Consider the following 22,746-nt stretch of genomic DNA (forward strand, 5'->3'; position numbering starts at 1 on the left):
CAGAGCCCCAAGGACAAGTGGACACTCCACCAGCTGCCTGTCTCAGTGAATGAAGTGAACCCTCAGAGGCTCTCACTGACCAGTGGCCCCGCGGAACCCAGGGCCAGTCTGCCTTCTCCATCTGTGCCCTGCAAGGCTGGGCGCACGTGGGGCGGGGTCAGCGATGCCCGGCCTCAGGGGAGCTGTAAGATCGGTCAGCAGCTTAGAGCCTCCCCATCGTGGTCACGTCTCATCGGCACGAGATGTTTATCCTGCCTCCTACCAAGGGGAGCCCATGTCCGGCGCGTCAGGCCTGGCTTTCTCTGGCATCCATGCTCCAGCCCTCCCTGTGCTGTGAGCCTGAACACAGCAGGAGAGGCAGTTGGGATGCCGGCGGGGGGGATCCAAGCCCAGGACGCCCCGGAGCCAGGCCTGCCCGGCAGCGGGATGTTGGGGGAGGCGGGTGGTGAGAACTGCTTCTCAGCAGACACAGGACACTCGCTCGTGCAGCTGACACAAGGCAGTGGCTACATCTCCCCGCAGCGCTCCCCACCCCGCCCCCCTCACAGGGCAAGCACAGCCTCACTCACAAGAGACAGGGGGATGGACAAGATGGCACAGGGATGAGGGGCCGGGTGGGGCAGGCAGGCTCGGCGGATGAAGCGCCGAGACCGGGCAGCGGGGTCCTCATGGAGTGGTTTATTACGATTCCGTCTCACAAGGCAGGTGGGTGGGCGGCAGCGGCACACGGACTCCAAGCCCCCGACAGACGTCTGCCTCGGGCGCATGCAAACGGTGCGACATGGTCAAGCGCAGACACGGGGCGACCGAGGCAACATGGACACGGGACACGGGGTGGGGAGCAGGGCCGGGGTGGTGGGTCCCTGGAGAGGGGCCTGGCCTCCCCAACCCTTGCGGGCAGGACAGGAAAATAAGATTCGTACTTCTTGTAAAATGCCCATTTGCTGGGTACTTTCTTTCTCCTTATCTTGAAAAATAATAAAAAATAAACACACGGAAAAAAAAATCTCAAAAAAAGAAAAGGAATAAAACTCTAAGAAGGCGAGAGATGGGAGGCCAGGGGGAGCCTGACCACGGCAGGGAGTCTACCCCCCCGCTCTTCAGCTTCCTCCCATCCGGGCCCGAGGGCAGGGCTCCCAAAGCCCCGCAGGTGGGTCCATGAAAGAAGGTGCCAGGCCTAGGCGGGGTCTCCGGGGGCCAGAGGGGGTGCGGGCTGGGACAGGAAAGAGGCCCACCAGCCTCCTGCTGGGCTCAGTTCGGGTTTGGGCCCAGTGAGCGGGGGCGCGAGGTCCGCAGTCTCTCTGGCTCAGTCCCCGCAGGCCCTCGGCCCGGGCGAGGCCGACAGTCACAGGTGCAGCTCGTGGGTCTTGATGCGCTCGAGCTGCTCGCGGAGCTGCAGGAAGGAGGGCCGCGTGGCGGCGTCCAGGTGCCAGCAGTTCTTCATGACCTCGTAGACTGCAGGCGGGCAGCCGTCGGGGGCATCCATCTTGTAGCCCTTCTCCACCCGCGGGACAACGTCCTTCAGGGGCTGCGCGGAGAAGGGGGTGGCGTGAGTCGGTGCGAGGCCTGACCCCGAGGGGACCCCTACTTAGGACTCCTCTCCATGACACCCCTAGTTCTGTCTCAGATCCAGGTCCTGGGGGTGGCCTGCGAGGACCCCAGGGCAGGCATGCAGCTTCCAGGCCTCAGATGCGGGAGGCAGGGCCCAGTGAGGCCCCCCACCCTGCCACCCTCCCCTTTCTCCAAGCCCCAGTCTCAGCCCCAGCGCCCACACTCACAATTCTTGGATAAGGCACTCGCCCGAAAGAGTAGATTTCCCAGAGAAGGATCCCGAAACTCCACACATCAGATTTGGTGGAGAATTTCTGCCATGTGGATGGGAGAGGCGGTGTCAGATCCTGGGAACTGGGGGTGGAGGTGACCAGCAACCCCATCCACCCCTGCTCAGGCCCAGAGGAGAAGCCCGCCCACCTTCTCTCTCAGGGCCTCGGGGGCTGTCCACTTGACCGGCAGCTTGCCCGTGTCCTGGGTGCTGGAGGCCTCCTTGGTGAGGCCGAAGTCGCTGACCTTGGCCACGTTGTCCTCGGACACCAGCACGTTGCGGGCGGCCAGATCCCGGTGCACGAAGTTGTTGCCCTCCAGGTACTCCATGGCCTCACAGACGTCTCTAGGGGTGAGCCACCCGCACGTGCCCTCAGGCAGGGGTCCCGTAGCAGGGCAGCTCCCCCCACCCCCCATCAGGTTGCTTCACTCACAGTGAGAACTTGAGGAGACAGTCTCCGCCCAGCACCGACCGACCCCGAGACCGCAGGTAGTCCACTAGACTCCCCTGGGGCAGGATAGACAGACCGACAGGCCCCACAGGTTAGACGTGCCCTCCAGACCTCAGGGGGCTTGGGGCTGGGTAAATGGCGACACTCACGGGAGGTGTGAGGTGAGGGAAGGGACAGGGGAAAGGTCAGGACATCACTTCTGAAAGAACATCAGATCCTACACGTTGGACACTGCACTCAGCAATTTTCATGCATTTTCTCTTAATTCTCATAAATCTCTGAGGAAAACTCTGTTACTACCTCCCTTCACAGGCAAGGACCTGAGGTCTGGTGGGTGACACAACTTTTCCAAGGTCACCGGGAATGGTCATTCCACTGGTCACCTCCAATGAATAAACGGTGAGCCAAGACAAAAGCCAAGCCCCAGCGGCTTCAGAGCTCAGCTGGAGAGCAGGGGCTGCGGGAGCATGGGCCCAGGGCACGCGGGGGGCCTGGGGCAGACACACACCTTGGCCATGTACTCGGTCACGATGTACAGCCCGCCCTTCTCCTCTACGATCACGCCCAGAAGCTGTACCAGGTTGCTATGCCGGAGCTGCCTGCAGCGGGACGGGGTGCTCAGAGCCTCCAAGCCTTGCCATCACCTCCCGGCTCCGGGGCGACCACCGCCCCCCCGACCCACTGCCCCAGCTCACGTCATGACGGAGGCTTCAGCCAGGAAGGCCTGTGCAGTGGCATCGTTCTTGATGCATTTGACAGCGACTTTGTTCCCTCGGTAGTCCCCCAGCATCACGTCTGGGGAGACAGTGGGGCTCGGTCCCTGGGCTCCCCACGGCCACCAGCGCCCCCCAGGCGCCCACCCTCCCTGGCTCACCTCCAAACTCCCCCTTCCCTATCGTCTGCAGCAGCTTCAGGTCCTTCATGCTCAGCGCCCAGCCGCCTGGGTAGGAGGGGACAGGGGGGCAGGAGGCGGTGGTCAGGGAGGGGGGCTTAAGTCAGAGCAGGGGTCGCAGCAGAGGAAGACTGGACTATGACATGTGGGTTCCCTGGAGGTCTCCAGAGCCTCTGGGATGGGGGTTGTGCCAGGAAGCCTGGGTGGGGGAGGAGGCGGGTGGGCAAGAGAGGGGTGGGGTGGGGGTGGCACTCACTGCGGAAGAACTCATCCTGGGCAGCCACGGTGCCCTCCATGACCTTTGGCTTGATGAGGCGAGTACAGAGGCCGTCTGCATCTGAGGTGTAGTGCTGCAGGGCGCAGGGCAGCCCCTCAAAACCGGCCCCTGGGCACCACCAGTGCACCGCTCTGATCTGACCACCAGAGGGCAGCAGAGGCCGGTCCCACCCAGTCCAGAGTTGCTTTGGGGAGGGAGGGTCCCCCATTTTCTAGCAGGGTTAGGGAGGCCCAGACACACAGCCTGTCTACCATGCCACCCCACACGCCAGGTGCTGGACGGACACTGGCTGTTGCTATCACTTGGCCGCACCAGCAGCCCTGACTCAGCCTCTAGCCAGGTGTGCAGAGGACCCCTGCCGCAAGTCAGGCCAGCAGCAGGGACAGTGCTGAGGGTGGGTGCAGGAGGCACCTGAAGGCTGCCTGGGGCAGAGTCGGCCTTAGGAACTGCCAGACACGGGGGCCACCAAGGTGGAGCTCGAGGGGCCATGCTTATACACATGATTGGGCAGACAGTTCTGAGTGGCTGGAGGGAAGCTAGCTCTGGGATCAGAAGACTCAGATCTAGTTCTGGAACCTCCAATTCACAGCAGGGTGACCAGCAGCAAGTCCCTTAACTGCTCTGAACCTTTGTTTCCTGGCCTACATACTGGGGTGCCATCTCCGTGTGGAGGCACTGTGGGGTCAGAGATCAACCCTGGCACACAACAGGGGCTCTATGGAGAAACAGGGAAAGGCAGGCTCGCCGAGGTTGCGGGACCTGCCCAAGGTCACCCTGCCAGTGGCGGTGGGGCTGCAGCTGGAACCCAGCAGGCCCAGGGGCCCCGCTCACCTCCACCAGCTGCATGAGGTTCTCAAAGTACACCTCTTCATCGATGCTGAGCTTGCTGGCGTGGTACATAATGCGGTAGTGCTCCACCTTGCCGTCACAGCTCACGCACAGCGTGTAGTCCCCAGGGTAGTTGGTGCTCTCCCGCACCAGGAACAGGCCCGTCTCTGGTGGGCACAGGAGCCGCTCTGCCTGTTCCCGCGTGATCTTGCCGTGGAACCAGCTGCAGGGAGGCCAGGCCTGGGGTCGTGGCAGCCCAAGGGCAATGCCGGGCTCCACTTCCCAAAGGCCCTCCCCCTAGCTGGTGCCTCCCCAGGGTTTGTGGCTCAGACAGGCACTGAGGCCCTCGTCCTCTGCTTCCCGCCCTTCATCCCCTCTGAGGTCCGCACCCATGCCCTTCCTCTTGTCTTAAGAGGCCCTCACGGACATCCCAGCTTTGCCTCCATGCTTTCCTGACTCTCTTCCTGGGGACTCAGGGCTCCCGTCCTCCTCCCTCCCAGACTGGAGCTCCTGATCGCTCCTTGGAGGTACTCACGGCATGAGGCTGAGCTTGGTGCCTGCCTTCACACCCTCCCGCTTCTGGACATAGTTGGCTGGGATGATGCCCTCACGGCCCACCTTGTTCTTGGCTTTGTACCAGTTGGGGTCCTGGGGAGAGGGGAGCCCAGACACTTTCTCAGGCTCACCCACCCCTGCAGGGGAGCAAAAACCGAGAGGCAGGTGATGGGTGGGGGTGTGAGGTCCCTGGTTACCTTGGTGACAGCCACAATGGTGAGCACGTCTCCTTTGCAGAAGGGAAGGTCTTGCTCAGCAGTGCCGTGAAAGTTGTACTTGGCAATACATTCTGTACCGGATGGCCAGGCGGCCTGCAGGGCAGGCGACAGGTGGGCGGGTGCAGCTCGGGGCAACCCCCACCCACCTGCCTGCACGCCTGCAAGGCCACAGCCTCTCGCCTAGCCTCCACAAGCCTGGATGAGGCGCCCCTCCTCCAGAGAGTGCTGGGTGCCTGCCAGCTGAGTCTCACCCCCTGGGCTCCCATCTTGAGTGCCTGCATCTGAGTTCTACTTTGCTGAGAGCCAGGGCTGGGGAGAAGGAGAGCGCGTCGACCTGCATTCTCACTCTCTCCCCTCTCGGCACCCCCATGGTGGCGTGGGGACCCCCATCCCTGTAGTACCTGAATAGCCGACATCTTCCTAGAAGATCTGGCGTCCCCGTGTCACAGGAAGGCCGACCTGTCACTTGGTACCATGAGAGCTGTGGGGAGAAGGGGGGACTGAGAGGAAGCTGTGAGAAGAGACGGTGCCTCTGTCACTGAGATCCTGCTCCCTCCCCACAGCAATGTGAACAGATGCCAGAGGCTTCTGGAGCTGGGGTCTTGGGCAAGGGCTGCCCTTTCCAGTCCTGGCAGGCTGGGGACACTGGGCAGGGAAGGAGGGCCGAGGACCCCCCAACCCTGAGCCCACTGTGGCTTTACAGCCCACAGAATGACCGACCGAGGCCACAAATCACAGCGGGTGAGTAGACCTGTCCTACCAGCCCATGGCGGGACATCAGCTAAGCGGTCTGCGAGGGCCACTGAGCGTGGTCACCGAGGGCGGCTGAGGTCACTGAGGTGCTTGGGATTTGGGGAAAGTCACTTGTCCTCTGTGGGCCTCTCAGTTCTGTCACCTATAAAAACTCGCCCAGGCAGTATCTCTGAAATCAAACGTAAGCCAGCTCCATGGCCTGGCCACCCCACTTCCTGGCACACACCCGGGAGACGGCAGGGCAGGTGTTGCCGAGACAGGCCCGGGAGCCTGGTCTGAACAAAGTGCACACGGGGACTGGCCAGATGCTCGCCGGGAGTGAGAGAGAAGCTGTGTGTGACACCGGATAGCAGCAACCGTGATCAACCGCCACTGTGGACCAGCACTGACGCGCCTCTAAGCGTCTGCTGACCAAGACGCTGGCAGGAAGCACACACGCCGTGTGACCCCATCTGAATCAGGTTCGGAATCGGGGGATTCCCAGGGCAGGATGGAGACCTCGGAGGCGGCGGCTAGCTGACTGGAAGGGGGCAAGCTCAGCTCTGGCAACTCACCGAGCTGTGCCCTGAGACTGGCGTACCTTCTGATGTACATGTCGACTTCAATACAGTGGACTCCCCCGAGAAAGCGACCCCAGCCAGCCTGATGCCCCCAGAGCAGCAATCAGCCCGATCCTGCACACACACTCTCTGCGGCCCCAGCTCAGCACTCCTACAACCATCATCTTCCCACACACAGCCCAGAGCCGCTGTGTACCTGTCTCAGGAAGCAGAGGGATGGGACTACTGTTCATTGCTGACAGATGAGGAATCTGAGGCTTAGGCAGGGCCAGTGGCTCTCCCATGCCTATGGTATGTCAGAAGAGAAACGCCTCCATGTGTCTTGTTCCCAGGCTCATTCATGTGACGGACAAGGTCTGGGGCCTGGCTGAGATGCATGTGCAGTGGAAGGAGACATTTAAATGCAAGTGCCTAGGGGTGTGACGGAGAAGACGATGGCACCCCACTCCAGTACTCTTGCCTGGAAAATCCCATGGACAGAGGAGCCTGGTAGGCTGCAGTCCATGGGGTAACTAAGAGTTGGACATGACTGAGCGACTTCACTTTCACTTTTCACTTTCATGCATTGGAGAAGGAAATGGCAACTCACTCCAGTGTTCTTGCCTGGAGAATCCCAGGGACGGGAGAGCCTGGTGGGCTGCTGTCTCTGGGGTCGCACAGAGTCGGACACGACTGAAGCGACTTAGCAGCAGCAGCAGCAGGGGTGTGAAGGGAGTGAGGACTGCAGAGCTCAGGTGGGCTTCCTGGAGGAGGGAGCACTGGAGCTGAGCCTGGAGGGTTGCAGGGCTTGGAAAGGCAGGGGCACCCCCGCTGGAAGCCCATGGTGAGGGAGGTTGGGAAACAGATCCTATGGTCTGAGCACCTTGTCCGCTGCAGGGGACGGAGAGGACTGGGCCCGCAGGGCATAGACCCTGCAGGGATGTGGGGCTTCTAATGCCAGGTGAGGAGACAAGCTTGGCTTCTGAGGGCCATGGGACCTGGGACCTGAGCAGGGGGGCGTGCGGTCTGGGTGACCAGAAGGAGCCGGGGGGGAACCACCACCACCGCTTCCAGGCCCCACTCCTGGGGCAAGGGTCAGGCAGACCGGGCTCTGACAAGTACACAACGGGCAAGAAACTCAACCCTTCTGATCCTCGGATCTCGCACTCCGAAGGCGGGACAGGGACACCAGCAAGCAGGCTATGGAGGGAGTGGAACGAGCCCCCAGACTTGAAGTGTCTGGCATCAACCCCCTGCCCCTGGGGATCAAGGGCTTCCCTTCCTCCTGGAACACACCGTGCTTCCTGTCCCAAGGCCAGCGTGGCAGCCTCTGCCATCTGGGCAGGGAGACCGGATCCCCTTGGACCCACACACTCTGACACGACGGAGCCACCATGAGTACAGGAAGCAACTTTAGGCTCCCGAGAACCACCTGTGGGAGCCACGAGCTCCTCTTGCCCCCATTTCATAGACATGGAAACCGAGGCTCAGGAGGTCGCAACAACTTGCCCTAAGGCACACCACCAGTTAGGGGTGATGGTCTGGAATTGGAATCAGGGTCGCTCCGTGATTGGCTGGGTCCTCAACCTGCAAGCCCTTCTGCATAGGGGCTCTGCTCTCTGCATCCCCACGTCTCCCCCTCCCTCCACAGAGGCTGAGACTCCGTTAGTCACCCTCTCAGCTGTCAGTTTGCAAACACTCTCTCCCCGGTCTGCAGCTGCTGCCGCCGCCTCCCCACTGACTTGAGGATAATAATAAAAATAATAATAGGCCATGTTGGCTGAGCACTTACTCTGTGCCAGGCTGTCCTTGACACATTATGGTTCATCAAATCCTCTAACAACTGAGAGAGAAGCTATTATTATTCCCATTTTACAGGTGAGGATGCTGAGCTAGGCCAAGAGGCAAGTGGCCTTACCCGAGGCTACACCTCCAGTGAGCATCCTGCCTCACACAGCTGTCAGAGGCCTGAGCCAGCAGGCCGTCCTACCCCCACGCCTGCTGCCCTCTGCCTAATGTGCCCGCACATGTCTACAGGGTTGCCGGCAGGCTGGGACCACCCTGGCCTAGAGAAGAGAGTGCAAGGGAACAGGGAGAAGTGAGCGGTGCTCAGGGGGACGGGCGAGCCCAGAGGGGTCAGGGGGGCTTCCTCGAGGGTCTGGGTTTGAAGAGGACAATCAGAAAAGGAGAGGTACGAGCTAGCCTTCCCCTTGCTCTACTGGCTATGGCTTCAGGACTCAGTTTTCCTATCTGTACAATGGATTGGTGACAACCTTGCAGCTCCCAGGGCTGCTCTGAAGCCTGCTTTCTTCACACAGAAATCCTGCTGGAGGGAGCTGCAGATACTCTCTGATGGCTCCTCCCTGGTGAAGTCATGAGGCCAGGAGGACCCTGTCCTTAGGGCCCTGAGGGTCCAGATGGGTTATCCCCCTCCAGGTCAGAGGCCAAGAGGCAGCGGCTGGGAGGGGCCACTGCAAACTGTGGCCTCTGATCCAGCCTTGGTCTGGCACAGAGAGGCCCTGCCGGGGTTATCTGAACCTTGTTTCAGGCAGCTTTGTGGAAGAAGTGCAGGAACAGTGTCCCGGGAGTCATGGGCTCTCAGTCCGGTTCCTGCTCTGTCACCAACTTGCTCTGTGACCTTGGGGAAGTCCCTTGAGCTTTCTGGGACTCACTGGCTCTCCAGCACGTGAGCCAGATCCCTTTATCACCTGCAGCTCCTAGGACTCTGCCTCCCTGCCTTGCCATTCCCTCTCCGCCCCTCCCCATTCTCTGCCCAAGGAACTTCCACTCAACCTCTGGGGTTACACAGGTGCCTAAAAAACTGTAGCAGAAGAATCCCTGCAGCACTGTTTGGTGTGGCAAGAGGCTGGGAGACAAATTTTATGTCCATTGATAAGGAACCAAGTAAACAAATGACCAGATATCCCCAAAAGGGAAAAAGGCCAGCTGAGATGGGGCCCAGACGGATCTCAAGGTGTTGAAACAGAAACCTCCCCATGACAGAGGAAGTAGAAACGGCAAATGACCTGCTCAGGTCATGAGGTGCATGTTGCTAGGGGTGCAGCACAGAGACGTGGCATCTGAGGACCACGCTCCAGATTAACCAGAGAGAGGAAGTAGCACTTCCACCACAGCGCGACGCGGCCCATGCCTCGTTCACCAGGTGATCAGACGGAGCAGCACCAACGAGGAGAGGCGCAGAGAGTGCCTCCCGCCCCGAGGAGGGCACGGCATCCTGTGCGACGGGCCACAGAGCAGCCTAACCTGACTCCGATCAGGGAGCCCAAATATCCGGCCCGACTTGAGTCAAGGTCATTAAAGACAAAACAAGCACAGGCTGCGGAATGTTCTGGATTAAGCAGGACACTAAAGAAACAGGACACACCAACAAAATGGTAATTATGGGAGGTGAGGGATGTGTTAGGCAACCTTATTGTGGTAATCGTATCACAATGTACATCTGTATCAAATCTTCACACTGCACACTACTTAAATTCACATAACACTGAACAGCAGTTATATCTCAATAAAGCTGAAAAAGAAAGAAAAGACACACGACAGCAAGACTCAATGAGTGATTCTGAATCAGATTCTGGATCAGAGGGAAAAAATAGCTATAAAGGTCACTTGGGGACAACCTCGAAAAATGAAAACGTTAGATAATATGATGGAATTAATGTTAATTTTCTTAACTGTGATCATGGTACTGTGATTATATAATAGATCTGTGCTAAAATACTTAAGAGAGGGAGGTATGATGCCTGCAAACTCACACTCAAATTGGCAAAAAAACAAAGAATATACATATGTCTAGTACACAGAAGAAGAGGTAAAGCAAGCGTGGCAAGCTGTTAAAGACCGGCGCATCTGGGCAAAGTATCTATGGGTATTTGAGCGTGTGTGCTAAGTCGCTTCAGTTGTGTCTGATTCTCTGCGACCCCATGGACTGCAGCCTGCCAGGCTCCTTTGTCCATGGGATTCTCCAGGCAAGAAAACTGGAGTGTGTTGCCACGCCCTCCGGGGGATCTTCCCTACCCAGGGACTGAACCCGGGTCTCCTGCACTGCAGGCAGATTCTTTTTCCATCTGAGCCACCAGGGGAGCCCACATATGGGTATTTATTATGCTATTATTTCAGCTTTTTGGTAGGTCTGAAAAACTCAAAGACCGAGAAGAAAAAAAAAAAAAAAGGCAAGGTGCAGGACATCATGCATGGTATATTACAATCCTTGTTTTTCCAGAGGACATACCATTCATCCCTGACCTCAGAAATGCAGAGATATAAGACAAAAGAAGCTGATAACAGAGGTTATCTATCTCTGGGAGGGGGAAGGAGGAGTGAGGATCAAGTTCAGGGGAACTTCTTTTTCATTGTATATCTGCTGTCCTTTAATTTGTTTTCTTAACAACATTTATCTATTGAGTGAAAATCCCTGCGACCTCATGGACTATACAGCCCACGGAATTCTCCAGGCCACAATACTGGAGTGGGTAGCCTTTCCCTTCTCCAAGGGATTTTCCCAACCCAGGGATCCAACCCAGGTCTCTCGCATTGCAGGTGAATTCTTTACCAGTTGAGCCACAAGAGAAGCCCATGTATCTATTCAGTTCAGCTCAGTCGCTCAGTCCGACTCTTTGCGACCCCATGAATCGCAGCACGCCAGGCCTCCCTGTCCATCACAAACTCCTGGAGTTCACTCAAACTCATGTCCATTGAGTCGGTGATGCCATCCAGCCATCTCATCCTCTGTCGTTCCCTTCTCCTCCTGCCCCCAGTCCCTCCCAGCATCAGAGTCTTTTCCAATGAGTTAACTCTTCGCATGAGATGGCCAAAGTACTGGAGTTTCAGCTTTAATATCAGTCCTTCCAATGAACACCCAGGACTGATTTCCTTTAGAATGGACTGGTTGGATCTCCTTGCAGTCCAAGGGATTTTCAAGAGTCTTCAACACCACAGTTCAAAAGCATCAATTCTTCAGCGCTCAGCTTTCTTCACAGACCAACTCTCACATCCATACATGTATCTATTACCTGCCCCCTAAAAATTACGACTGAGTTTCCCAGGTGGCTCAGTGGTACAGAATCCACCTGCCAGTGCAGGAAACACAAGAGATATGGTCCAACCCCTGGGTCGGGGAAGATCCCCTGGGGGAGGAAACAGCAATCCACTCCAGTATTCTTGCCTGGAGAATCTAAACCCCATGAACAAAGGAGCCTGGCAGACTATAGTCCATGGGGTCGAAAAAGAGTCAGACATGACTTAGTGAATTAAAAAAAAGGAAAAAAAGCAAAAATTACGATTAGTAAGGAAATAAATAACTTTTTGAAACTGACTCATGCCAGGAGTCTTCCCTTGTCACCTGGCTGTGGTGGCTGGCTGCTCCAGGCCTCCAGAGCCTCTCACGTCTCATGGTCCAGTGAGAACCTCCCCGACCCTGGCCTGGGAGCCCTGCAGGAGTAAAGCTGGGCTGACTCACGTCCTAGCAGGGGCCAGGCCCAGAGTGCTGGGCAGTGAGTGAGTGCTGAATGAATGAATGAGCCAACAGACAACAGGGGGAAGCTAGGCTGGCTGCTCCACACTGTGGCCCCATAACCGACAGGACTATATTTAACCCCAAAGGGACAGCAGCTGCCACCCCACCCCCACAGAGCTGGGGGACAGGGGGCTTTCACTCCGACTTCCTGCCCCAAACCCTGCTCCCAGCAGTCCTTGTGCTGGGGTCCCGGGAACAGGCTGGGCATTGTGCCCAAGTGTTGAGGTCAGTGGCCACAGCCTCAGGCAGGCTTTCTTGGGAGCCCAGGCTGGCAGGGAGAGGGGAAGCCCAGAAACTGTCCTCTTCCTGCTTTGGGGCAGCTGTAGACCCCAGAGCCAAGCACGTGCTGAGGGCCAAAGTAGGTCAAGGGGCTCCTGCCCTGCCTCCTCACCAAAACTCCACTGCCTAGTGGGGCGTGGGAGCCTTCAGTAACTGTTTACACCCAGCTAAAAATACCCACTGAAAAGGGAAGTGCACAGGAGACCTGGGGGGGACTCGGGGGCCACGGTCCCCAGAGACTCTGGTCCAGCCATAGGACCCGGCTGGAGCCGCTGCAGGGCAGGGGCAGCCCGCTGGAGGCAATAAGCCGGTCCCCCTTGCCCTCTCGTTCTTTGAGCCATCGTTTCAAGAGCCTCCCTGTGTGCCCAGCCCGTGTGGTGGGTCAGTATGGATAGGAGGCGGAAGGGCCCAGGAGGGTCCTGCCCTTGGGACCCCAAGGTGCTACTCGGCTCCTCTCCCTGGTGCCTAGCCCTGCTGCTGCTCTCCTGGCTGCCAGGTGGTTGGTCAGTGGCGGCCAGGTGTGCTTGACGCCTCAGCGGGCAGGAGAGACAGGGGTCGGGGCCACTGGGGAAGGGGTAGGGGGAAGCAGAAACTGGGAGGATCTCAGGTGGAAGCCGCTGTGCTCATCAGGCCAGGATTCGGATTTCACACCGTGGGGCGCAGAGGCTTAGCTGAGAATGAAGAAGCGCGGGGTGGGGTCTACAGGGGCTCTGAACCCAGGCAGTCTGGAAGCTGCTGACAGGTGCAGGGCAGATGCAAGCAGCACTGTTTCTGATTGGGCGCCCCCACCCCCCAACCCAGCAAAGGACAGTGCACCTAAGAAGGGCGGGGCATGCCAGCAGCTGGGCTGGTTTGGCAGCTGTACAATCAGCCCCGCCTCTGGTTTTGCAAGGGGCACCCAGGCTGACGGCATTGTGATGTCCCTGGCCACACACCAGGGCGGGGGTGGGGGCTGGTTCCCACTAAGCCGGCCGGGTGGTTGCAGAGCCCTCATCATAGCCACTACACAAAATATCTCAGGGCCGGGCAGCAGCAGAGCTGGGCACAAGACCCCTGGAGAGGGCTGAACCTCCCTGGGGGTCAGGAGAGGACTGGAAGGAGGGTCCCACTCACTTTGCCTCTGGTGTGTGCTGTCCACCCTCCACCCCAGGGCTCCCTCAGCCTTCAGCACCCCCGGTCCTAAGGGGAGGGGCGAGACGAATGGCTGAAAAATGTTAAAAACCAAACTACAGCAACTCACAGGCTTTTTTCCTGCCCCCCAGTGGCTCAGTGGGACCGGAAATCCCGTCTAGCGGTTTGGGAGAGGCGGGGGCTGGAGGAGAGGAGCCTCATGGGGTGCCTCCTCCCCCAGGCACTGCTGTGGCTGGAGGCTGTCACTCCTGGCCCAGAAAGGTTTCTAATTACCGCTCAGGAGCCTAATTACCTACATGCACTGGGCAGGGGGGACTCCAGGGCTCCCCAGGGCCCAAACCCAGGCCTCAGTTCCGCCACACCCCTCGGCACAGCCTGTGGTCTTTGCACCTTCATTTGCCTACATTTACATATGGCCTCTCAGCACTGGTCTCCAACGAACCCTTGAAAACCAGACTGTCCTTGTCCCTTACCCCAAAGGCCCCTGGTCACCTTACAGGTGGGAGACTGTGGCCCAGCGGCCGGTGAGAGGTCTAGAACTCTGACCCCCCGATTCCCGTCTCTGGACTCCCTGTCTCAGAGAACACACAACCATGCTACCCAGCGGAGAGAGAAGGGTTACCAACGCCCTCCCCCACGGGACGGACTGTGAACACAGGAGCGAGAGCCTACTGACCCAAGCCTGCCTTAGTTACTTCACCCTCAAAAAACCCCCGTGAGGTTTTACTGTTATCTGTTTGACAGAGGAGGCGCCCAGCTGAGAACCATCACCCAGCTTCCAAGGGGCAGAGTGAGGGTTTGAGCTCAGGCTTGTCTGAACTTGGTCAGCCAACCCTCCACCCTCTCCTTGGGCAGGATCGATGACGTCCTGGACAGACAGGTGAGGGAGGGCAGCTGAGGGGAGACTGGCCGGCCCTCCTTGTCTGGTTACATCTGTGCCATACCCTGCCTTGCAGAGACAGGCCAAGAGTTTGTCCAGGGCCACAACAGCAGCTACAGAAATCAGCAGCCCCAGAGAGTAAGGGCTCCGGCCAATGACCTCTGCCCCCACCCACCTCTTTCTCAAATGCTTCTTGATTTTCATGGCCCTGCCCCTCCAGGAAGTCCTCCTGGCTGCTCCAGCCTACGCAGATCCCCAGCTTCTGAGCTCCCACCAGCCCTGCCAGGAAGTTGGAACCACAGGCCTCCCCCAGTTGACTCCTCTCTGCGTCTGGCCTCCTCTACTGGTCGGCAGGGGGCTCTGAGGGTTCCCTCTCCCCTCCAGTCTCCCTGTGGCGTGGCCAGCATGGCCCGGGGCCCGCAGATATCCGGGCCTGGGTGAGGAGCAGAGGTTGGGCTGAGAAGCAGCAGCCAGGGGGTGCAGGTGTCAGGTGGCACCCAGGTCTTCACCCACCCGCACAGCTTCCAATCATGTGGAGAGCAGACCGACGGGGGGTAGGGGGTGCGCCAGGCAGCCTCTCTTTTGTGTCTGGAGGCCCAAGGCACGGAAGGGGAGGGGGAGGCGGAGGGAAGCTGCGGTTGGAGGCCCAGCCCCACCGAGGCGTTCAGAGCTGGTGTGTGATGAGAAGCCACGTTCATCACAGGATCTCAAAACCAGGAAGAGAAACTGAGCAGGCAGAAGGGTGAGCTGGGCTGCACGGGGGGGGGGGGGGGGGGCCCAGCTCCCCGGGACCTGCCAAGGGGAGCTCCTGGACAGTCACTGGACAAACCATTTGGTCCTCCTGGGCCTCAGTTTGCCAATGGGAAAAATGGGATTTCTCTGCCTGGTTCTGCCACTATGGGCCTAACTGGTATGGGCTGCAGTATGCCTGAAGCCAGGGACCCTCCCCCAATTACTGGAGTACTCCTGGTCCCGCAGAGGGCTCTGGCCTCTCCTGGGAAGCAGGGCTTGGCCCTCTGCAGCCAGCCTTGCCCTGCTTGCTTCTCCCCTAAGCCACGCAGGGAGCACACTAGCTCTTCCTCACCAGCTCTTTATTTTTAGGTCTGAATTTGACTTTAATCATTACTTAGCGGATTCTATTTCCAGCCCTTGGATGAAGGGACCCAAAGGAGAGGAGGAGGGGAGGCGTGCTCCTTGCCTGGGATGGAGGGGTGGCCTGCTCCTCCACCCATCCTGTCCCCAACCAAGAAAGGGGGGCGCTGAGAAACACCCGCAGTGCTCACCCCAGCCAGGCCAGGATCGTGGAGAGGACCGCACCCTGTGACCTCATCCCAGCCCGGGCTGTGGGACAGGAGGGCAGTTGTAATGCCCACTTCCCCTGCGCTAAGACCAGGCAGGAGGCAGACACTCCAAAGGCAAAAGTCTGGTGGCTGGAGCCTGAGGTCAGGCGCCGGGGAGCCCTCTGCATTGAACGAGCCACCTCAGGAAGGACCCTCTGCCTAGGTTAATTCTGAGCCATACTGGGGTCATCTGGACTATGGTCTCATAGGCCCCGGGGTGCCGATCTCAGACTGGTTTCCTCCTAGTGTCCCTGGGGTGGCACTAGCAAGGCACACCCCACCCTCGTTCTCCACAGAAGCAGAATAAGAGGAAGCAAGTGATGTCACAGCAGTACACACTCAGGTTAGACCCGGGCAGCACCTGCCAGAGAGAGGGCTGCCAACACCCGAGATTTCCCAGTGATCTGTGGACCATCTATGTTCCCTTCAGCTCCCAGCTGGGAGGCTCTGGAGTCTGTGGGCCCTGGCCCTGCTTTCTTCCCTCCTTCAGCTGCTCGGTGGGAGGATGCGGCCGGCATGGCTGTCCCTGGCTTGAGGCTCAGGATGCCTGGAGTTCGTTGCCCAGTACTCAGTTTTCCCAGGGAGTAGGTCCCTGTCTCTACAAGGGAAATGTGGGGCTGGCCTAGGAAGTAGCTGAAGCTGAGGGACAGGAGACAGCCAGGCTCTTGGAGAAGAGGCCTCATTCATTCAGCTCTGATGCTGGAAGAACAGAAGGAGAAGGGGTAGGGCCAGGCCCCAGAAACCAACCCGTAGCCCATCTTCCACATGGTGATGGGATGGGCGGGAGACAGAGAGGGGCGACAGGACACTGGCCAGAGCAGTCTCTGAACACAGGGTTTCAGAAGGGCTCCCCGGGCAGAGACCACCCTCGGTTAGGTGAGCCATCAGCCAACCCTGGCCCTGGCGTCTTCTGCACATGTCGAGGCAGCCGGCTGTGGGCACTCTCTCAACAACGCCCACCCTTCTTACTGAGCATCTAGTGGACGCCAGGGGCTGTGCCAGGCACCTTCCAGTACCTGGGTTAGTTAGTTCAGCGTCCGCACACTCCTCTCTGAAGTAGGGACTGCTGTTGTGTATATAAAGGAACCCTGGCTCAAAGGATGACCTGCCCAAGATCCCTCTACCCTGGCCTCTACGGCACAGCCGGGCCTAGAGTCACTTGTTGGCTGGGTGCCACGTTGCCTACTCTCTCCAATACCCTCGGCTGCTCTGGGGGCCTGTAGTAACAACAGTTACAACAGCGACAACAATCACAGACGGGCAACAACAGTGCACAAGCCTGCGGAGAGGGCTGGAGTATCGCCGCTATGGCAGAGCTGTCCGGAATATTCTGTAGCTTTTTAGAGGCAAAGTTACAGACTGTGTAGCAACATGAGAAAATGCCCAGATACAGTATTAAATGAAAAAAGGTGTGAAGGCACGTACACCCAAATGACAACAGCGACGAAGGAAAAAAGATCGGGGAAAGACTGGCTGGGAACTCCAAGATACTAACAGCCTCTGCACTGGGGAAGAAACAGTGGGTGAGTTTTTCGTTTTCTAAATGGTCTGTAGTGCTGTTTTGTTACTTTCTAAATTAAGCACCCTAACACTACATACCTACATACTTAGTTTTCTCGTAAGGAACTCAGGCTTTACGTTCTGGGGACCTGCCTGTCCCCTAGCTCTGGTCCTGGTGTCTGGGACATCAACGGATGGCCTTTCTGATTTGGGACAGGCCCTGAGACAAACGAGGGTCCTTCCCTACCTTCTCTTTCGCAGATCAAACACCTTTGGGTTATTTCTTTGAAGCCAAGGCTTCAAACCCCCCAAAGATGGAGCCAAGTAGTGGACCTCAGCCGTCTTGGCCGATCAGGGGGCAGCCATGTCACACTGTGGGCCCTGGGCCTCTGTCTCTGCCTGAACTCTGGTCTGTTCCAGGATGGTTCAACCCCTAGGAGCCTGGTACCCTCTGCAGTGATGCTGGAGACCCTCTCTTGGTCCTTCTCAGTCCCAGGTCTGACGCAGACAGAAGAGCAGGGAGGAAGACACCAAACTCGCCAGAGAAAAAGTGAATCCCTACACACATGCTTCCTGAAGCCAGACCCTTTCTACGAGGGCCTCAGGACCCTGGGCCCCACCTGACAGCTCACAGGCATCCAACCAGGTCAGCTTTCAGCCCTAGGCCTTCGGGTTGGAAAGGAAGTTAGGGCTGGGTGAGGGGAGAGTCTCACAGACCCACCATATTTGTGAACCCTCCACTGCGCCTGTCAGGGTAACCGGAAACAACAACAATCAAGGGCAGAGGCCTGAGTGGAACAAACCTGCCAGTGGCCCTTGGGGCCCCAGACACGGCCCTGTATCCTCCAGGGGACCCCCACACCTCTAGGGGCAGGATCCTGCCACACTCCCAATCTCCCTCCTGCCACCTTCGCCCTGTTCCTGCTGGGGCCCCAAGAAAGACACTGGGACCATTAGGGCGTGGGGAGCTTGGAAGAGACCATCTGGGTGTCCCCACTCTGACAATGCTCCGATGCCAAGGCGGTAGCGTGGTCCCTACAGGGCTTTTGTCTTCCTCTCCAGATCCCAGTTACTAGCTGAGCCAAAGGTGTACAGGAGGGCTGAGTCAGGAGAGCCCACTGGACTGCTTGAGCTCAGAAGCAGGGGTACGCCCCAGGGGTGCCCCCACGCACTAGCCACATCCCATGAGTGGGACCCAGCCTCAGACACCAGGGGGAAACCCCATAGGTAGGGCCGATGCTGCTGAGCCCAGATGGAGGCAGCGCTGGGGCCGGAAGCTCTCTCCCTTCTCTCCAGCCCTCTGTAGGGGAGCACGTGCTCACCCCACAAGGTCCCATGGGCCAGGCTGGGGGGCTTATGTCCCTCATGGATAAAGGTACCTGTATCGTTTTCCCCTGCCCATAGCAGTCTAGCCCTGCAGAGTCGGGGGAATGAGAGGACAGACAACCTAACTCTGCCAGAGGCCCGGGACAGCAACTTCCCCCTTTAAGTCTCAGTCCTCTGGCCTACAGAAAGGGAGGGGAGAGGAACCCCTAGTTAAGCTTCAGGAATCTGATGGCTGGACACGCCCCTTCCTGACACCTGGCCTGGGCCCTGAGGAGCCTGGGAGAATGGGCTGACAAGGCTGCCAGCAGGTGGGGGCATGGTCCTAATAATGCCCAGTGTCACCTCCACCCACGACACAGGCCCTGCCCAGTTTCCCCACCCTAGGGTCAGAGGTCCCTTGGCTTAGACCTGGTTTTCTGGGAGGCTCAGGGTGACAGACTCAACCTCTGGCAGGCTCAAGGAAGGTGGCTGGGCCCTGGGCTTCCTGGAGGCGGCAGGGCCTCCGCGGGGTGAATGAGGGAGGGGTCAGAACCAGGCAGGCCAAGGAACCTGCAGGGAGGCCCGGGGCAGGGAACGGCAAACCGCCCATTCTCCAAGGGCCCTGGCCATACTGACCCCCTCCCTCCAGGCTCCAGCCAGCACCCACGAAGCGGGTGAGGGGGAAGACAGACTCGGGGTGGCCTGAGACAAGTCTGTGGGGCTGGAAAGGCAGTACCTCCCTAGTGCGCTCCCCTCCCAGTCCGGCTGACAGTGACTCCCGGGAGATTTCGAACCCGGGAAGGAGGGGGGGCGGGTAAGGGAGGTGGGGGATGGGTGTGGACGCCACGGCAGCTGCAAGAGAAGCGGGACGAGCGACCTCCGCCCGCCTCCCTCCGGGAAGCACCCGGACGCCCACCTCCTCTCCCGGCCCGCCAGGCACTCACCTCTCTCGGGGCACTGCGGTCCGGTCAACCTCGCTGCGGGTAGCATCAGCGGCCTGCCGGACGGTCCATGCGGCCAGGGGGGAGGGGAGGGGCGCAGGGGTCCCCGGGTGGTGAGGTACAAAGAGGTCTGGGTGCGAGAGGAGGGGGAGGAGGGACGGCCAGAGAGAGGCAGGGGGATGGCCGCGCGGCCCGGGTCGGGGAGGGAAGAAAGGCGGGGGAGAGGGGGCGGGAGGGAGTCGGGGGGGAGGAAACAATGTAGCCGGCGCGGCCCCGGCAGAGTTCCGCTTCCGAACGCCGCCACCGAGGTTCGATGCGGGGACGTCGCGCCGGCTGCCCGGGGCGGCCCCGGACGCTGGTTCGGGGCGCCGCAGAAGGTCCCCGCGTTCCACGCCCCGGAGGCTCCGGCGGCCACAGGCTGGCTGGGGCGGGAGGGACCGCTGGCCGGCGGGGGGGGGGGGTGGCCCCGACGGCGGCGCGGCCGGGAGACCGCCCCGCTCGGACCCCACCCCAGCAAGACCTCCGCGCGGGGTGCGGGCTGGGGCGAGAGCGGGAGGGCGGCGGCGGTCGCGGCGGCGGCGGCGGCAGCAGCGGCCAAGCTCGGCTCGCCCTGGGCTCCGCTGGGAGGAAGCTCGCAGGCCTGGCGAGAGGAAGCGCGGCCCGGATCCTCCGCCCGCAGCACGGCGCCTGCGCGAGGGAGCCGGCCCGGCGCGCGGCGGGGCGTGGGCCGACGGAGCAGCGCCCCCTGCCGGGCGCCGGGGACACTGCGGGGGGTGTGTCCGCGCGCGCGCGCCCTGCCCCCGCCTGCCCGCCCGCGTCGGAGGCTCCCGAAGGTCCCTCAGGGAGGTCCGGCCAGCCCGCCTTGGAGCAGCCTCCAAGCCTTCCCCGGTGTACAAGCGACGGAGGCCAGGCCTCGGGCCCTCTGCTCGGATCTGTTTGTGCACAGGGACCCTCACCCGCAGGAGCATTCATCCGTTCGCAAGGATTTCCTGGCGCTGCCAGTGTGACAGGCCCTGTTCTGGAGTCTCCCCGCCGGGTCGCTTGGTGGCTGTCAAGGAGTTCCCAGCACCGACAGGCCAACAGTCAAGCGCTAGGAAAGAGTTGATAGAAGTGAAGAAGGGGTGTACAAGGCCCACAGGAAGCAGAAAAGAGGGGAGGGCCAAAGGGGAGACTTGATAGAGCTGGGATTTTAGGCAGAAGGAGTAAGCATGGGCAAAGGTCGGGGGAGGTGAAAGCGCTTGACCCCTCTGTGCTGGGCTCAGTCTTGTCGACTCTTTGCGATCTGTGGACTGTAGCCCACCAGACTCCTCTGTCCATGGGGATTCTCCAGGCAAGAATGCAGGAGAGGGGTTGCTGTGCCCTCCTCCAGGGCATCTTCCCAACCCAGGGATGGAACCCCGGTCTCCTGCATTGCAGGCAGATTCTTTACTGTCTGAGTCACCAGGGAAGCCCCCTGACGGCTCTGGGAACTGTAAATGGCTCAGTATGGCTGCAAGTTTGCAGGGTAGGTCCTGTAAAGTCGTGGGAGATGGGGTCCCCTCAAGCCACAGAGCACAGAGAGATCCAAAAGGCCTTATGGGACTTTCTTGGACTTTGTTTTCAGCCTGGAGGCAATGAGGAAGTTGTCAGTGACTATGTGACCCTGGGAAAGTTACTTAACCTCTCTGTGCTCTAGTTTACCAAATGGGGAAAGTAATAGCACCAACTTCTTAAGGTTCCATGGGGGAGGAAATGAGTTAACATGTCTAAAGTGCTTAGTGTGCAGTGGCAGGCAATTAGTCAGCCCTTAGCTATGTATCATTCCTTCCTATATATTATTGTTAATGAAGGACAGAGTGTGATGGGCTCTGAGCTCAGGAGCAGACAGTGAGCGTGTGTGTGTGTGAGGGGGGAGTGTAGAGTTGGGGATGAGGGGGGGCGGTGAGGATGGAGGAGAGACCAGAGACTCCAGTGTAGGTGGGAGGCAGGGCGCTTCCTAGGGATTGGGTCCTGAAGGGAGGTTCAGGGTTGGATGGGCGCAGGAGAAGGCCATTCTGTGATGGGGAAAGGAGGTGTACAGCAGGTGAAATTCAAGAGAAGTGAGGGACTCGGGAGTGAGAGGGACAGTCTAGGGTCTTGTGGGAGAGCCAGCTGAGAAGACAGTGTGGTTGTACATTGCAAAGGGCTGAGTTGGGTGTGCCTCCCCGGACAAACTACAGGATGGCCCTCTGACCCAAGGCACCCCTGGGCCAATTTCCAGTAAGAAGCCAGCCCTGCAAGGAGGGAAGTAAATGTAGTCACACCACTGCCCTTTGAGGAGATGTCCAGTAAGTCTTAGAGACAGCTGTGGTGTAATAGGAAAAAAGCATGGATTTGGGGTTCTCACAGTAAAGTTAAATCTCAGCTGAACCACTTCCTAGTTGTGTGACCTTGGTCTAGTTACTTAATGTCTCTGAGCTCAGTTTCCTCCTCCATAAGATCAAGTTCAAAATGCACCTCTCTTGCAAGAGTTGGTGAGAAAAAAAAAAAAGAGAGAGAGATGGTGCAGATTCAGCAAGATAAAGGCCTTGGGGTGGGGGAGGTGGGGAGGGCACTCAGTTTGGTTGGTTTCCCTTTCTTTCCTCTGAGGTCAAGACAGAATGATAAAGTGGGACTGGATGGAGCCACCCCTCAGCCTAAAGGAAAGCACTTCAGCAGCCCTGCAAAAGCTTTGGGAAGGGTCACCCTGACATCTCCCCTCCCCCACTGAAGCAGCTGGCAAAATGGGAAAGGGCTGTGCTGCTGCTGCTGCTAAGTCACTTCAGTCATGTCCGACTCTGTGTGACCCCAGAGACAGCAGCCCACCAGGCTCCCCCGTCCCTGGGATTCTCCAGGCAAGAACACTGGAGTGGGTTGCCATTTCCTTCTCCAGTGCATGAAAGTGAAAGGTGAAAGTGAAGTCGCTCAGTCATGTCCGACTCTTAGTGACCCCTTGGACTGCAGCCTACCAGGCTCCTCTGTCCATAGGATTTTCCAGGCAAGAGTACTGGAGTGGGGGGCCGTTGCCTTCTCCAGAAAGGGCTGTGAGGATCCCTCATTTCAGTTCTGTCACCAGTCCCTCTTCCTTTCCTCCCAAACATGTCTGACTTCTTCCCGTGGGTTTGCTGTGGCCTGAGTGTGAACTTTGGAGTCAAATAAACTTGTATTTGCATCCTGGCTCCACCTCTTCAGAGCAGAAATGAAATAGATTTGTTAACTTCCCTGAATCCTGGCCCAGGAGGGAAATCAATACATGCACGGGCCCCACAGAGCTATCCTATGGCGGAAGAGCCGGTTCACTTCCAAGTTCAACAGCATTCATTCATTCATTCCCTCACTCAGATAATTACTGAGCACCTACTAAGTGCTTGGCATCCTTCTGGATGCAGGAGTTGAAGGGGTGAGGAGACCACCTTGGTTCTTGCCTGGTGGGATCAATAAATAAGCAGGATAATTTGACACTGGCTTAAGGCAATGATTGTTTGATGGAGGAGAGAGCGTGGGT

At 58.9% G+C, this 22,746-nt stretch overlaps 1 protein-coding gene across 2 annotated transcripts; it reads right to left on the bottom strand.

The window, feature by feature from the left end:
• CSK (c-src tyrosine kinase) lies at window positions 657–19,894 on the bottom strand. Of its 2 annotated transcripts, XM_018066366.1 has the most exons (13): window positions 19,248–19,894; window positions 5,445–5,524; window positions 5,023–5,136; window positions 4,806–4,918; window positions 4,274–4,493; window positions 3,422–3,515; window positions 3,148–3,213; window positions 2,969–3,068; window positions 2,782–2,872; window positions 2,256–2,329; window positions 1,972–2,167; window positions 1,779–1,865; window positions 657–1,528 (listed from the first exon to the last, which is right to left on the bottom strand). In XM_018066366.1, the coding sequence occupies exons 2-13, from the start codon at window positions 5,457–5,459 to the stop codon at window positions 1,346–1,348; spliced, it is 1,353 nt and encodes a 450-aa protein (XP_017921855.1). In that variant the 5' UTR covers window positions 5,460–5,524; window positions 19,248–19,894; the 3' UTR covers window positions 657–1,345. The 2 variants fall into 2 exon arrangements, with proteins under 2 accessions (XP_017921855.1, XP_017921856.1); XM_018066367.1 differs by lacking the exons at window positions 5,023–5,136; window positions 19,248–19,894 and having other exon boundaries at window positions 4,806–4,962.

Source organism: Capra hircus, chromosome 21, assembly GCF_001704415.2.
Source record: "Capra hircus breed San Clemente chromosome 21, ASM170441v1, whole genome shotgun sequence".
NCBI classification, from domain to species: domain Eukaryota; kingdom Metazoa; phylum Chordata; class Mammalia; order Artiodactyla; family Bovidae; genus Capra; species Capra hircus.

Bases quoted from the DNA above. Each gene is read 5' to 3' on its own strand.
- CSK (XM_018066366.1), bottom strand. The intron at 3,214-3,421 runs GTGAGTGCCACC...CCTCCTACCCAG, and splicing joins CCAGGATGAGTTCTTCCGCA to GCGGCTGGGCGCTGAGCATG. The intron at 2,168-2,255 runs GTGAGTGAAGCA...GCTCACCCCTAG, and splicing joins TGTCTCCTCAAGTTCTCACT to AGACGTCTGTGAGGCCATGG.